Genomic DNA, 15343 nt, shown 5'->3' on the forward strand with positions numbered 1-15343 from the left:
TATACTGCAGGCACACTAACTCTAACTGAACAAAAAATGAAATAAGGACAACAAAGAATATGTTGGAACACTAGTTAACTGTATCAAGAAAACACAAAAGGTAGGCAAAGTGGAATCTGTTGCAACAATAATGGAAAAAAAAACATGAGAGAAATATGATGCAGGGTATGTTGAAAATTTAACTGAACAAAAAACATAAATGAAAGGCAACGCGGGATATTTTTTAATACTAATCCCAACAGAAAAAAAACATGAAAGGTTAATGACACAAGATACAGAACGTGTCTTGACAAGACCATGAAATATATTGCAGGCACTCTCACTAAATGTAACTCAACAAAAACATCAAAGTAAAAAAGTAAAATGTCGACGCTCACAATTGCTCTACCTGACCAAAACATCAAAGTAATACATTGTGGGATATGTTGGAACACGAACTGAACAAAATCATGAAAGCAAAACAATGGAGGATAGCTTAAAACGCTAACTAGCTTTAACTGAATAAAACAAGAAAGGAACATAGGTGTGTAAGCTGCCAGTGGCCTTACTTACACCAAAGAACTCTCAAGGACATCAAATCCTTGAGACATCGAAGAGCAAAATCCCATCGAAAGCACCAAAAAAACAACATGAAAGTCCATAAAGTACAGAACATTGTATATCCACTTTGTGTTTGGACACTTTTTTGTGTGTGTTAATTATTTATTAATTTATTGTACTTTCTGGAGTTACAAGATTAAATTATGTCCTTTTCTATATCTCACAGGCATTTTGGGCTCCAGGTGACACAGGTGTGGTGTTTGTCGGTTGGTGTCACGAACCTTTCAGACTTGGACTCAGGTCCTGTCCCAACAGGAGGTGATTGGATAATATGTGTGACAAATTCATGATAAAGCACCTCAAAAAATATAATTTACTTTATCACAACTATCTATGAACTTGACATTCAGGGCATATTATGTATGGCAAGTATATCACGATTTTTGGTAACAAAATTACCATCTTATTCTTGATCGTTATTTTACAGGATTTTTTTTGCCACCAAAGTTATGCTGTTTGCTAATTAGCCTGGGCAAATCTTCGCCAGAACAGAATAGGCACCAGAGATGATATGAAAATCTTCAGATGCATTTTAAGTCCTTCACAATCTAATATTGTCTTAATATCTTCCCCCAGCTCAAATTTGTACTATGTAGATCTCACCGGAGGGAAATGTGGTAAGTGAAAAAATCACAACTTTTATTTTTTTTAATTATTTTAAGTTTGCTTTCTCTTTTTCTTTGCCCATGATGTACATTTCAGAACAATTGTCATCTGGAAACAGCGCAGTGTCCTCCCCGAGGCTCAGCCCAGACCAGTGCCGGATTGTCTACCAAGAAAATGAACTCTTTGGACCACATATGCAGTGTAGCCGACTGTGTATGGTAAAGCTAACCATAGTATCTTCTATAGAATAGAAAATAGTTGTCTATTTTGTCATTGATAACCACGTACTATTCATTGTTTACAAGGTGATTTGACGTGGCACTCCATGTAAGAAAATATTTAAAGAAAGAAAAAAAAAAAAGAAAAAAATATTTAAAAAGAAAAAGATGAAAAGCAAACCCTTAATGATGTTGTTGGCTATGTCCTTCAGGCTGGTCGAGAGCTGGGCTTTTTTTCTGCGTCTGTTGATGACTCTCTGAAAGCTTGTTTGTTTGAAATTGTGCCTTTATCTAGTATGATTGGTATACTAAGAAGACCTCAGTGGTGGTCGATTTGGTGAAGAGACCAGGAGAAGGTAATCCACTTTTGTTGATCTTCGTATTGTACGCGTTTCTCATAATTTTTTTTGTAGATGGCTTCACTGGCATCTATTGCCCTCATTTGCAACCCAACTGCTGGTCAGCTGATAGTCAGCGAATTATTCTCGCTTCGCCCCAGCGCAGTCGCCAGGTTTGTTGTTTTGAAGCGGTCCATTTTCCTTCCAAAGCAAAGTCCTTGACAAAAGCTTGTCTGTGTTAAAGGAGCTGCTGCTCTTGGATATCAATACAGGGAGTGTCACTTCTCTGACTTCAAGTGAGTCGATACATTGATTTATTACAAATTAGGGATGCACAATAGGCCAAACATGAAGTCATATTCAACAGCCCGAAATAGTAAAAAAAAAGACCTTTTAATTAGTCACTTTTCACCTGTCTTGTCCAGAGAAATCAAGAAACCAAAAGTATTTAAACAATGAAAAGACACATTAAAAACTGCGTTATGGAGAATGATGTAAGAGGCAGGTGCTTGAAATCCTTGAAAATGCTTGAATCTTATTGTTGTGAAAAGCAAAAAGCAAAACATCAGCAGTAAGAGAATACATGTAACAGTATTAGGTATTCAAGACACAAAATGTAATTGTATTTTGTTACAGAAAAAAGACATACGGGAATCAAATTAGAGGTACATTTAGTTAAAATAAGGATTACTTAGCAGGATTACAATTTTATTTCAAAACAATTCGTACACATAATACGCCAATAGACGAATTGTGTCATTATTTCAAATACTGACACGAGATTGAGAGATTTGGTTTACACACACACACACACACACACACAGAAGCTACGTGTGCGAGACAAATTTGTTGCGCAGAAAAGAAGTCCAGTTACATTACTTCAATATTATAGTATTTGGATTATGTTGCTGATTATATTTTTCAACAGGTTGGATAACATTTCCTAACCCCGCACATAAGATACATAATTATTTAATGGGAAAACCAGCAGATACAAAATGTTATTCGCCGATAGTAAACCCAAGCAAAAAAAAAAGACTTTCGAACGTCTTGATTGTTATTCTTTGTCAAGGTGAGGGTTTTCCCTGTCAGCAAATCGAACTCCAGGCCTTCTTTTTTGCAAGAGAAGCATTAAAATATTTTGAAAGCATTTTGAGTTAAAAGACAACTAAGGCACAGTTTCACATGCGTTACTATAATATTCAACCAGTTGTCTACTTGTGAGAACCATTCCAAACATTTGCCAACATTTTTACATGTTGCAACAGGGTGTGCGGCAAATGTCTTTCTGGTAGTCAATGAGTTTTATTTATAGTGAAATGTCTTATTGTCTTCTTCAGATTCCGGCATGGGCGCTTGGAATTTGCTGACAGTCGAGAGAGATCTCATTGTAGCAAGCTGCTCTTCTCCAAACTGCCCTCCAAGTCTGGTACATAGACACCCATGCTACGTCATGATTCGGTTATCGCTGGTTCACTCCTTCGTGGAAATAAAAATATTGATTTGATTTTTTTTTTTATTATAAAATAATTAAAAAAAATGAAAATCTTCCCACACCACTGTGTGTCCTACTCCCTCTTAAACGATGCATCTGCAATTGTTCTTCCCCCGCAAAAAAAAAAAAAAATCCATCAACTAATTTAAAATCTAAACATTTTTTATTTGCTATATTTGTTTTCTCTCCTTTGGTATTTAGAGGCTTCCGTATTTTTTAATTATGGGATGCAAAAAATGACAGAAGGAGGGAGGAATAAGTAACTAAATCCTCTACCTAAGGAGACCCAAAGAGCAGTTGGAAGCAAAATGTTTTTCATCTATACTTCTTTGCTTCTCTTTACTCTCTTACTCCTCTATACTCTTTGTCGGTCAAGTTACTTATTCTTCCCCATTCTGCCATTGTTCGCATGCTATACCTATTAAAACATGGTAGCATATAAATACTTTTGTGCTTCTCGTGAAAGCAGACATGCTTTTTGAATCTCCTTATTCAGTGAGTTTAGTTACTTATTCCTCCCCCTTCTCTCATTATTTGCATGTTATTCTCATTGAGATGTGGAAACCTACCTTACACATGTTGGGCTGCTTTAGTCAAAGCAGACACAATTTTTAAAACCGTGTGATTTTGGCGAAATTCGGATCACTTTTGATGGTGAAAAATTTCTGTTGGGTTCACTTAGGCTAGGTTCACACTGCAGGTGCATCAGATTTTTTTTGCACGGACGCGACCTGTATCTGTTTTTAAAGTCAGCCTTTTGGGCACATTTTTTCACACCAGACCCAGGCCCCTTTCATATGTGGTCCTAAATGTGATAAATATCTGATCTTTAGGAATGCACTAGTGTCCTCTAGTGGCAGTTAACAATACTTACATTCAAATCCCGCCACACAGACAGATTTCAATGGGTGGAAGCGGGGTTTTGGATTCAATAATATTTTGGGGGACAACGCTCCGCTGTTAAAATCCATGAGTGCTTCTGCAAACATGAGTGCATTGCGTGTGATGTCACGTGTACACTTTTGTGCATGCCTGACGGTTTTGGCGTTTACACAGGGAGATCAAGTCGCATACAAGTCACCTTTAGTTGGAAATGTGAGCGATCTCACAAAAACATCAGATTTCACCCAAAAATCGGAATTGAGCATTGCGCTCTGCTGTGTGAACCTAGCCTTATTTTTCATACCAATGTATTAGCCATCTGGGTTTTACCTGTTTGTTGACGGAAAGTTGTTAAGGCAAGTCTCAAGTAGTCTCAACTTGACCTATTACTCTCCCAACCCTAACACAATGCTTGCCTTATACGACAAAATAGTTCAACCTCCCAATCTTGGCTAATAAATCAGCATTTTTGCACACATTGTTGACATCTTTGCTCTTGGTTTGTGGAATTGTGTGTAAAAAATGTTTTTTTTTGTATATCATATCCAGAGAGTTGGCTTCCTTCCAAGCAAAGATTCTGTAGAAGAAGTGTCATGGATCACATTGGAGGAATCTCAGACGATACCTGAAATTGATTGGCAGATCTTAACGTTTACCCCGCCTTCGGATCAAGACAACAGCCAATACCGTAAGGGTCACACTCAGTTTGTTTGTACCGGTTTTTCAACCTCCAAATTTACACAATACTAAAACATTTTTAAAAATATACCAAAATTAAAATCCGCCCAAAAAAACAAAAATAATGCTAAAAACTGTACATAATAATAGGGATATCACACATATTACAATATTAAAAAGATACCAAGAATATGACAAACATAGAAAAATAAATAAATGTACATAATAAGAAACTTGTGCAGAAGTCTGGGGCAATAATTACAAAAGTTCACTACAGCCCCTTTTTATCCTCCAAAAACGTGCAATTAGAACTATACACAGGGTAGGATATCGAGATCATACTAATATTTTGTTCCTGCAGTCCAAACTATTAAAATTAGATGATTTAGTAAAATTTTCCACTGCACTACTGCTTTTTAAGGTCAACAAAAACATAATGCCAGAAAACATCCATAAATTATTCATTCGAAAAGAAGGAAATTATAACTTCTGTAGTGCATTCATGATCCCAAACGTGAGAACCACCAGTAGAAGTATGTGTGTGTCTGTGTGAGGAGTCAAGCTCTGGAACGGTTTGCAAGACAAGATCAAACGATGTCCATCTATTCACTTGTTCAATTTTAAATGCAAAATGCAAAAAAAACATTCCTGGCAGAATACAGGGATGAAGAAAATCAGGTATGAGTGATACGAGTGCGTCTAGAACTATGATTAACTTTGTGTTATTGTTGCTGTTGTTATACCACAACTGTTATTATTAATAGTATTACAATTGTTGTTATATAATTGATGTGTTTAATAGCGAAGATGAAGGGGTAGGGAATATAAGTTTCTGACTACCCCTTTTCGAACATCCATCCATCGTCTTCCGCTTATCCGAGGTCGGGTCGCGGGGGCAGCAGCGTTAAAAGGGAAGCCCAGACGTCCCTATCCCCAGCCACCTCCTCCAGCTCATCCGACGGGACCCCGAGGCGTTCCCAAGCCAGCCGAGAGACATAGTCTCTCCAACGTGTCCTGAGCCGCCCCCGGGGCCTCTTGCCGGTGGGACATGCCCGGAACACCTCCCGAGGGAGGCGTCCAGGAGGCATCCTTATTAGATGCCCGAGCCACCTCAACTGGCTCCTCTCAACGCGGAGGAGCAGTGGCTCTACACCGAGTCCCTCCCGGATCACTGAGCTTCTCACCTTCTCTCTAAGGGAGAACCCAGCCACCCTGCGGAGGAAACTCATTTCAGCCACTTGTATCCGGGATCGAGTTCTTTCGGTCATGACCCAAAGTTCATGACCATAGGTGAGGGTAGGAACGAAAATCGACCGGTAGATCGAGAGCTTTGCCTTTCGGCTCAGCTCCCTCTTCACCACGACGGACCGGTACAGGGTCCGAATGACGGCAGACGCTGCACCGACCCGTCTGTCGATCTCCCGTTCCATCCTACCCTCACTCGTGAACAAGACCCCAAGATACTTGGGGCAAGACCTCCTCCCCGACCCGGAGGGAGCATACCACCCTTTTCCGACTGAGAACCATGGCCTCGGACTTGGAGGTGCTGATCCCCATCCCGGCCGCTTCACACTCGGCTGCGAATCGCTCCAGCGAGAGCTGAAGATCACGGCCTGAGGAAGCCAACAGCACCACGTCATCTGCAAAAAGCAGTGACGCAATGCTGAGGCCCCCAAACCGGACTCCATCCCCGCCAAGGCTGCGCCTAGAAATTCTGTCCATAAAAGTTATGAACAGAACCGGTGACAAAGGGCAGCCCTGGCGGAGCCCAACCCTCACCGGGAACGAATCCGACTTAGTGCCGACAATGCGGACCAGACTCTGGCACCGGGCATACAGGGACCGCACAGCCCGGATAAAACTGTGCGGTACCCCATACTCCCGAAGCACCCCCCACAGGGCCTCCCGAGGAAGTCCACAAAACACATGTAGACCGGACAGGCAAACTCCCATGCACCCTCAAAGACCCTGAAGAGTGTATAGAGCTGGTCCAGTGTTCCACGGCCAGGACGAAAACCACACTGTTCCTCCTGAATCCGAGATTCGACTTCCTGGCGGACCCTCCTCTCCAGTACCCCTGAATAGACCTTACCAGGGAGGCTGAGAAGTGTGATTCCCCTGTAGTTGGAACACACTCTCCGGTCCCCCTTCTTAAAGACGGGAACCACCACCCCAGTCTGCCAGTCCAGAGGCACTGTCCCCGATGTCCACGCGATGTTGCAGAGGCGCGTCAACCATGACACGCCCACAACATCCAGAGCCTTAATGAAGTCCGGGCGGATCTCATCGACCCCCGGGGCCCTGCCACCGAGGAGTTTTTTGACAACCTCGGTGACTTCAACCCCAGTGATACGAGAGCCCAACCCAGAGTCCTCAGGCTCTGCTTCCCCAGAGGAAGACGTGCCGGTGGAATTGAGGAGGTCTTCGAAGTACTCCGCCCACCGATTCACAACGTCCCGGGTTGAGGTCAGCAGCGCCCCATCGGCACTATACACAGTGTCGATGGCACACCGCTTCCCCCCCCTAAGACGTCGGATGGTGGACCAGAATTTCCTCGAAGCCGTTCGGAAGTCGGCTTCCATGGCCTCGCCAAACTCCTCCCATGCCCGAGTTTTTGCCTCGGCAACCGCCAAAGCCGCATTCCGCTTGGCCAGCCGATACCTGCCAGCTGCTTCCAGAGTCCCACAGGCCAGGAAGGCCCGATAAGCCTCCTTCTTCAGCTTGACGGCATCCCTCACCGCCGGTGACCACCAACGGGTCTGAGGGTTGCCGCCGCGGCAGGCACCGACTACCTTACGGCCACAGCTCCGATCAGCTGCCTCGACAATGGAGGCGCGGAACATGGTCCACTCAGACTTAATGTCCCCCGCCTCCCTCGGGATATGGGCGAAGTTCTGCCGGAGGTGCGAATTGAAACTTCTTCTGACAGGAGATTCTGCCAGCCGTTCCCAACAGACCCTCACAACACGCTTGGGTCTGCCGGGTCGGGCCGGCATCTTCCCCCACCATCGAAGCCAACCCACCACTAGGTGGTGATCAGTTGACAGCTCCGCCCCTCTCTTCACCCGAGTGTCCAGAACATGCGGCCGCAGGTCCGACGAAACGATGACAAAGTCGATCATCGAACTACGGTCTAGGGTGTCCTGGTGCCAAGTGCACATATGGACACCCTTATGTCTGAACATGGTGTTCATTAAGGACAGACCGTGACGAGCACAGAAGTCCAATAACGAAACACCACTCGGGTTCAGGTCAGGGGGGCCGTTCTTCCCAATCACGCCCCTCCAGGTCTCACTGTCATTGCCCACGTGAGCGTTGAAGTCTCCCAGCAGTACGAGGGAGTCCCCAGGGGGCGCGCTCTCAAGCACACCCTCTAAGGACCCCAAGAAGGGTGGGTACTCCGAACTGCTATTTGGTGCATAAGCACAAACAACAGTCAGGACCCGTCTCCCCACCCGAAGGCGGAGGGAGGCTACCCTCTCGTCTACCGGGGTGAACCCCAACGTACAGGCGCCGAGCCGTGGAGCAATTAATATGCCCACACCGGCTCTGCGCCTCTCACCACGGGCAACTCCAGAGTGGAAGAGAGTCCAACCCCTCTCGAGAGGACTGGTACCAGAGCCCAAGCCGTGCGTAGAGGTGAGTCCGACTATATCTAGTCGGAATTTCTCAACCTCACGCACCAACTCGGGCTCCTTCCCTGCCAGAGAGGTAACGTTCCATGTCCCAAAAGCCAGTTTCTGTAGCTGGGGATCGTCGCGCCAAGGACCCCTCCCTTGGCTGCTACCCAGCTCTCTGCGCACCCGACCCCTTTGGCCCCTCCTACAGGTGGTGAGCCCATGGGAAGAGGGTCCCACGTCGTCCCTTCGGGCTGTGCCCGGCTGGCCCCCGTGGGTAAGGGTCCGGCCACCAGGCGCTCGCCAGCAGACCCCACCTCCAGGCCTGGCTCCAGAAGGGGGCCCCGGTAACCCGCGTCCGGGCGAGGGAAATCGAGGACCAAATTTTGTCTCATCATTAGGGGTCTTCTGATCTGCGTTTTGTCTGGCCACTCACCTAGGACCTGTTTGCCATGGGTGACCCTACCAGGGGCTTAAAGCCCCCGACAACATAGCTCCTAGGATCATTGGGACACACAAACTCCTCCACCACGATAAGGTAGCAGATCAAGGAGGAGCCTTTTCGAACATATTATGTAATATTATTTTGCTGTTGAGTTATTGTTTTTGTTCTGTTTTTATTTTAATGCTTGAATAAAGTTTTAATTTATTCATTCATTCATTCAACATGTTAGAAAACAACCAAGATAATAATGCTAAAAACTGTACATAATAAAACAAAGCTAAAAAAATTCAACAAAAGTAATGATGCAAAAAATACATAATAAAACGTTCAAAAAATTAGTAAAACAAAAATAATTCTTAAAAAAAACGCACATAATAAACATTTTAAATAATTTATGTTAAAAAATATACAGAATAAGAATAATACAAATGAAACTAAAATATAAAACAAAATAAGAATCCAAAAATGTACATAGTAATGAAAAAAATAAATGGCAAAAATAATAATGCAAACAATTTGGATCATACGCAGGAGCTGTTTCTGCAGTCTAAGTTGTTTAAATTTCAGGACCTTGTCAAATATAATACAGCTATAATCGTTTTTAAAGCTTTTAACACAATGTTACCCTTAAATGTACAGATCATGTTTGAAATTCACGAAAGGGATCATAATTTGAGAGGATATGCAGAGTTTGAAAATACTTGAATTCGAGCCAACGCCTAAAGGTTTTTATGTGTCTATGCATGGTGTGAAACTCTGGAACAATGCAAAAACATTCACAGGTTTAAACTACTTGTCATAGTATGCACTGCAAGGGTTTTGGTGTGTTAAGTAATGTTTGTCTGTTCTCTTAGCATTATGGGTATTTTGTCCTTACCGTTTTTGGTACTTGTTCTGACACTATTGGTATACTATTGTGATGAAATTACCCTTTTCTTCTCTTTGCCGGTGCTAGTATTGAATTTCATTAACACTTCTGGTGAATACATTATTAATGTCTCTGTCTCTCTGTGTGTGTATATGTATATATACACTCGCGTTACCATGTAATATTATCGTTCTGCTACCTGAAGTAACACCGTTTCTGTTACAAAAATTTGATTTTTTTATATGTTGTCTATTAGTTGGCTGTGTTTTGTGCTACTTGTTTTTCAACTGCTGGGAATATCTTTTAGCAAAAGTGGCGGGAAATTTAATCTGCTTTATGTTTTGTATATATGAGAAAAGGGGTGGGATTTAATGTTTTCTTCGTCTGACTCTCTTTCAGGCATTCTGTTTTGCTTGAAGTGATATTTAGATGTATTCACAAAGAATGTAACTGCCTGAAATGAATAAATAAATGAGTGTCGAAAATATAATGATAAAATTCAAATCAAACAATAACCACAAAAAAGAAAATATTCACGCATATCTAAGATTAAAAGAAAATCTCACCGATCGTGCAGTTTTATTTTTAAAAACGCATTCTTCTTTGCAGCTGGGCTTGACTTTGAAGCGTTACTGATTAAACCAAAGAATGTCAAGGAAGGTGCCAAGCTGCCTCTTGTTGTCACCCCCCATGGTAAGTGCATGACTTTGATTCATCCATCTTCCACTCTTTCCATTGTTTCCGTCTCTAGCCACTCATGTATGCCACTTGCCTGCAGGCTGTGGCTCCTCACTAGCCACTCTTGTTGTTCGCTGTTATATGTAAATATGGCTTCATCTTGCAATCTCGTGTTTTAGTAGCCATTCCCGCTAGCTGCTAAAGTTAGCGACTTTCAGCAGCTCATTTGTAAAAGGCCAACTCACAAGTAGGATTAAAAGATAGTTGTACCTTATTCACTATTGTTGAATAATTAACTGTACCTCAAATGTTTTGCTGCGGTAGGAGGGCCACACTCTGTAACTGTCGCAGACTGGCTTCTGACCCCTGCTGTGCAATGCAAGATGGGCTTTGCCGTGTTGTTAGGTGAGAAATCCCAAAGTGAAACCTTTCACTAATTTGTCATGCTAACACACAATTTTTCTTCTTTTTTTCAGTAAACTATCGTGGATCTCTCGGATTCGGCCTAGATAATATCCACTCATTGCCTGGCAATGTTGGCGTGCAGGATGTCAAAGATGTTCATGTAAACTTGTTTTCTATGTCATACTGTCATTGAAGCGTATATATTTCAAAGAGGATTTTTCACTGGGCTGGAATGGACTGCTATTCATATCAAAGATCTGTTAATACCAGGCTGACAGTGAACCAGTTAAATAATTTTAGTAGGAATGCGCAATAATTATTGGGCTGATAACAAACAAAGATAACGTCACAATTATGGGCCTGATTAAAAAAAATAAAAAAAATTTTTTACCGGACTTTCAGGACTAAAAGGCGCTCCAGAAGACCCCAAATTGTCAAGAAATTTAAAATTGCGCTTTAGAATTCGGTGCGCCTTATATAACGCAAAATACAATGGATAGGATCTGAAATACATGTAGTACTTAAATGTGTGCGTTACGACATGACATTTTACAATAAACTCGCGTATTTGTGCGGTGATTTCTCAGTCAGTAAAATACCGTCGATGAAAACAATGTGTGCAACGGGAATCAAACCCGGGTTGCGGCGGTTAGTGTAACCTAAGCACTAGACATAGAGATAGTATTAGATTTTAATATTATTATCACACAATTATTTCTCAGAGTGATAGGAACGAATGTTAAAGAATTAAAAACACAAAAAGATTATATATATAATATATATATATATATATATATATATATATATATATATACTGGTCTGTCTCAGAAAATTAGAATATTGTGATAAAGTTCTTTATTTTCTGTAATGCAATTAAAAAAACAAAAATGTCATACATTCTGGATTCATTACACATCAACTGAACTATTTCAAGCCTTTTATTATTTGAATATTGCTGATTTTGGCTTACAGCTGAAAAAAACTCAAAAATCCCATCTCAAAATATTAGAATACTTCCTCAGACCAAGTAAAAAAATAATTTTATAACAGCAAAACTAAATCAAACATTTGAAAATGTCCATTGATGCACTCAGTACTTGGTTGGGAATCCTTTTGCACGGATTACTGCATCAATCCGGCGTGGCATGGAGGCAATCAGCCTGTGACATTGCTGAGGTGTTATTGATGCCCAGGATGCTTCGATAGCGGCCTTCAGCTCATTTGCATTTGTAGGTCTGGTGTCTTTCATCTTCTTCCTAACTATACCCCACAAATTCTCGATAGGGTTCAGGTCAGGGGAATTAGCAGGCCAATCAAGGACAGTGATGCCATGGTCAGTGCACCAGTTACTGGTGGTTTTGGCACTGTGAGCAGGTGCCAGATCATGCTGGAAAATGAAATACTCATCTCCATAGAGCTTTTCAGCAGATGGAAGCATGTAGTGCTCTAAAATCTCTTGGTACACAGTTGCATTTACTCTGGACTTGATGAAACACAGTGGACCAACACCAGCAGCTGACATGGCTCCCCAAACCATTGCTGACTGTGGGAACTTCACACTGGATTTCAAGCAACTTGGATTTTGCTCTTCTCCAGCCTTTCTCCAGACTCTGGCGCCTTGACTTCCAAATGAAATGCAAAACTTGCTTTCGTCTGAAAAGAGGACTTTGGACCACTCTGCAACTGTCCAGTGCTTCTTCTCCATAGCCCAAGTCAGACGCTTCTTCCGTTGTCTTGAGTTCAGAAGTGGCTTGACCATGGGAATACGGCTATTGTAGCCCATTTCCCGGACATGTCTGTGAACTGTGGCTTTTGATACCTGGACTCCAGCTTCAGCCCACTGTCTTTGAAGCTCCCCCAAATTCTGGAAGCGGCTCTTCTTCACAATTTTGTTAAGGCTGCGGTCATCTCTCTTGGTTGTGCAGCGTTTCCGGCCACATTTTTCCCTTCCAACAGACTTTTTGTGGATATGCTTTGAAACTGCACTCTGTGAACAGCCTGCTCTTTGAGAAATTTCTTTTTGTGTCTTACCCTCCTGATGGAGGGTATCAATGATGGTCCTCTGGACAGCAGACAGATCAGCAGTCTTCCCCATACTTGTGATTTAGTTTACTGAACCAAGCTGAGTGTTTTTAAGGCTCAGGAAACCCTCGCAAGGTGTTTCGAGTTAATTAGATGATTCAGGTGATTAGTTGAATAGCCTACTTGTATACTTTTTCATGATATTCTAATATTTTGAGATAGGATTTTTGAGTTTTCTTAAGCTGTAAGCCAAATTCAGCAATATTAAAATAATAAAAGGCTTGAAATAGTTCAGTTGATGTGTAATGAATCCAGAATGTATGACATTTTTGTTTTTTTAATTGCATTACAGAACTTTATCACAATATTCTAATTTTCTGAGACAGTCCAGTATATGTTTAATGAAACATATATATATGTGTGTGTGTATATAGAAATATATATGTGTTTAATGAAACATAATGAGGGAAACGAAATATCATAAGTGTATAAAATGCATAACAGTTATACACGAATACATTCGGTACCTTTTACTGTTGTTTTAATTTCATGCGCCCTATAGTACAGGGCGCTTTGTATATTTAAAAAAAAATGACAAAGGATTATTTTGGGGGAAGTATGCCTTATGATCCAGTGCGCCTTATACTTTGGAAAATACGATACTTGGTGTCACGCTAAAATATTTAATTACACAAGTCAAGTCAATTCATGTTTTTTTGTATAGCCCTTAATCACAGAGTCTCAAAGGGCTGCACAGACCACAGGTTATTGCAAACCACACACTATTATTACACCAAACCCTGTTTTAAAACCTAACACGACTTGTATTTTGATTTTCTGTAGATTATATGGCTTCACCTTCGATCAGGTGTGTCAAACTCATTTGATCACGAGGGCTTAAATGTTATAAAAATATGTGCCTTCACTGGAGAACTGGGGGTCTTTTTTGAGGCTCACAGTTAAAGTATGATTGCCAAATGTAAGATTTAAATATACAACGTTTTTTCCCTTCCAATATTTTTTTATCTCTTGTAGTGTTAAAAAAACAAAAAAAAAAACAGCAAAACAATTAAACTCAATTACACTACAGTTTATTTAACTTGGGGAAACGAATGCAGACTGGAAGTCGCCAAAATAGCAATTAGTTTGACACATGTGCCTCTAATAATGAGTTTTTAGTAGAAAAACCCCGGTTGAATATTGGAAGTTGATGCTTACTTGCTGTGTATAATATTAAAAGAGATTGAAAGGTAACTATAACTTTTTTTTTTTAATTTTAGATAGATATATAGATACTTTATTCATCCCCGCAGGGAAATTCACATTTCCAGCAGCATTCCTTTGCTGAGAACAGTACAATAATAAAGCAAAAGGAATACAATATACAAATACCCAATGGGACATTACGTGCTAATACCCACTGTAGCGTGTTGTATAGAGTATTTAAATAGTGCTACATAAAATACACACTCCAATAAAAATACGGTAATATGTAATGCAGGGGGTGTGGTTTAATGTGGGCCTTTGCTACGTCGGGTGGAGTTAAAAAGCCTCATGGCACGAGGAAGAAAAGATCTCTTCAGTCTGTCTGTGGTGCAAGACAGTGACAGCAGTCTGTCGCTGAAGCTGCTCTTCTGTCTGGATATAATGCTGTGTAGTGGATGTGATGAATCGTCCATGATTGACTGCAGCTTTTTCAGTGCCCGTCTCTCAGCTACTGTTGTCAGGCTGTCCAGCTCTGTGCCCACAACAGAGCTCGCTTTCCTCACCAGTTTATTGAGAAGAGAGGCATCCTTCTTCATGACGCTGCCTCCCCAACACGCTGCCGCATAGAAGAGGGCGCTTGCCACAACTGTCTCATAGAATATTTTCAGGAGCCTTTTGCAGATGTTGAAGGAGGCCAGCCTTCTGAGGAAGTAAAGTCGGCTTTGACCTTTCCTACATAGAGCTTCTGTGTTGGCAGTCCAGTCCAGTTTGTTGTCCAGCTGCACACCCAGGTATTTGCAGGTCTGGACAAATTCTACACATTCTCCTTTGATGGGTACAGGAACCGGGTGAGTTCTAGTTCTCCTGAAGTCCACCACCATCTCCCTGGTCTTGGTGGTGTTCAGGTGCAGGTGGTTTGCGTCGCTCCATTGGACAAAGTCCTGAATCAATTTCCTGTACTACTCCTCCTACCCACTTCTGATACATCCCACGATCGCAGTGTCATCAGCAAACTTTTGCACGCGGCAGGACTCAAGAGTTGTACTGAAAGTCCGATGTATACAGAGTGAATAGGAACAGAGAGAGCACGGTCCCCTGCGGAGATCCTGTGCTGCTAACCTCAGTGTCCGATGTACAGCCCCCCTGTTTCACATACTGGGGTCTGCCTGTCAGGTAGTCCGTAAGCCATTCTACAAGGTGTGAGCTAACTCCCATCTCTGTCAGTTTCCTACTAAGTAGCAGAGGCTGTATGGTATTGAAGGCACTGGAGAAGTCCAAAAATGTA

General features: G+C 41.9%; 1 protein-coding gene across 2 annotated transcripts in view; it reads left to right on the plus strand.

Annotated features, from left to right (window-relative positions):
* Positions 1–15343, plus strand: part of LOC148370386 (acylamino-acid-releasing enzyme-like) — a 35292-nt gene that overhangs the window by 15213 nt on the left and 4736 nt on the right. For both annotated transcript variants that reach the window (XM_088332899.1, XM_088332898.1), the window contains exons 10-20: positions 767–858; positions 1177–1217; positions 1303–1424; positions 1720–1780; positions 1838–1935; positions 2007–2058; positions 3103–3191; positions 4689–4827; positions 10357–10440; positions 10750–10830; positions 10902–10990. In XM_088332899.1, coding sequence (XP_088189025.1) covers positions 767–858; positions 1177–1217; positions 1303–1424; positions 1720–1780; positions 1838–1935; positions 2007–2058; positions 3103–3191; positions 4689–4827; positions 10357–10440; positions 10750–10830; positions 10902–10990 — 948 coding nt within the window. The remainder of the gene's footprint in view (positions 1–766; positions 859–1176; positions 1218–1302; positions 1425–1719; positions 1781–1837; positions 1936–2006; positions 2059–3102; positions 3192–4688; positions 4828–10356; positions 10441–10749; positions 10831–10901; positions 10991–15343) is intronic.

This window comes from Urocampus carinirostris, chromosome 3 (assembly GCF_059441175.1).
Source record: "Urocampus carinirostris isolate Australia breed hairy pipefish chromosome 3, RoL_Ucar_1.0, whole genome shotgun sequence".
Lineage (NCBI taxonomy): Eukaryota > Metazoa > Chordata > Actinopteri > Syngnathiformes > Syngnathidae > Urocampus > Urocampus carinirostris.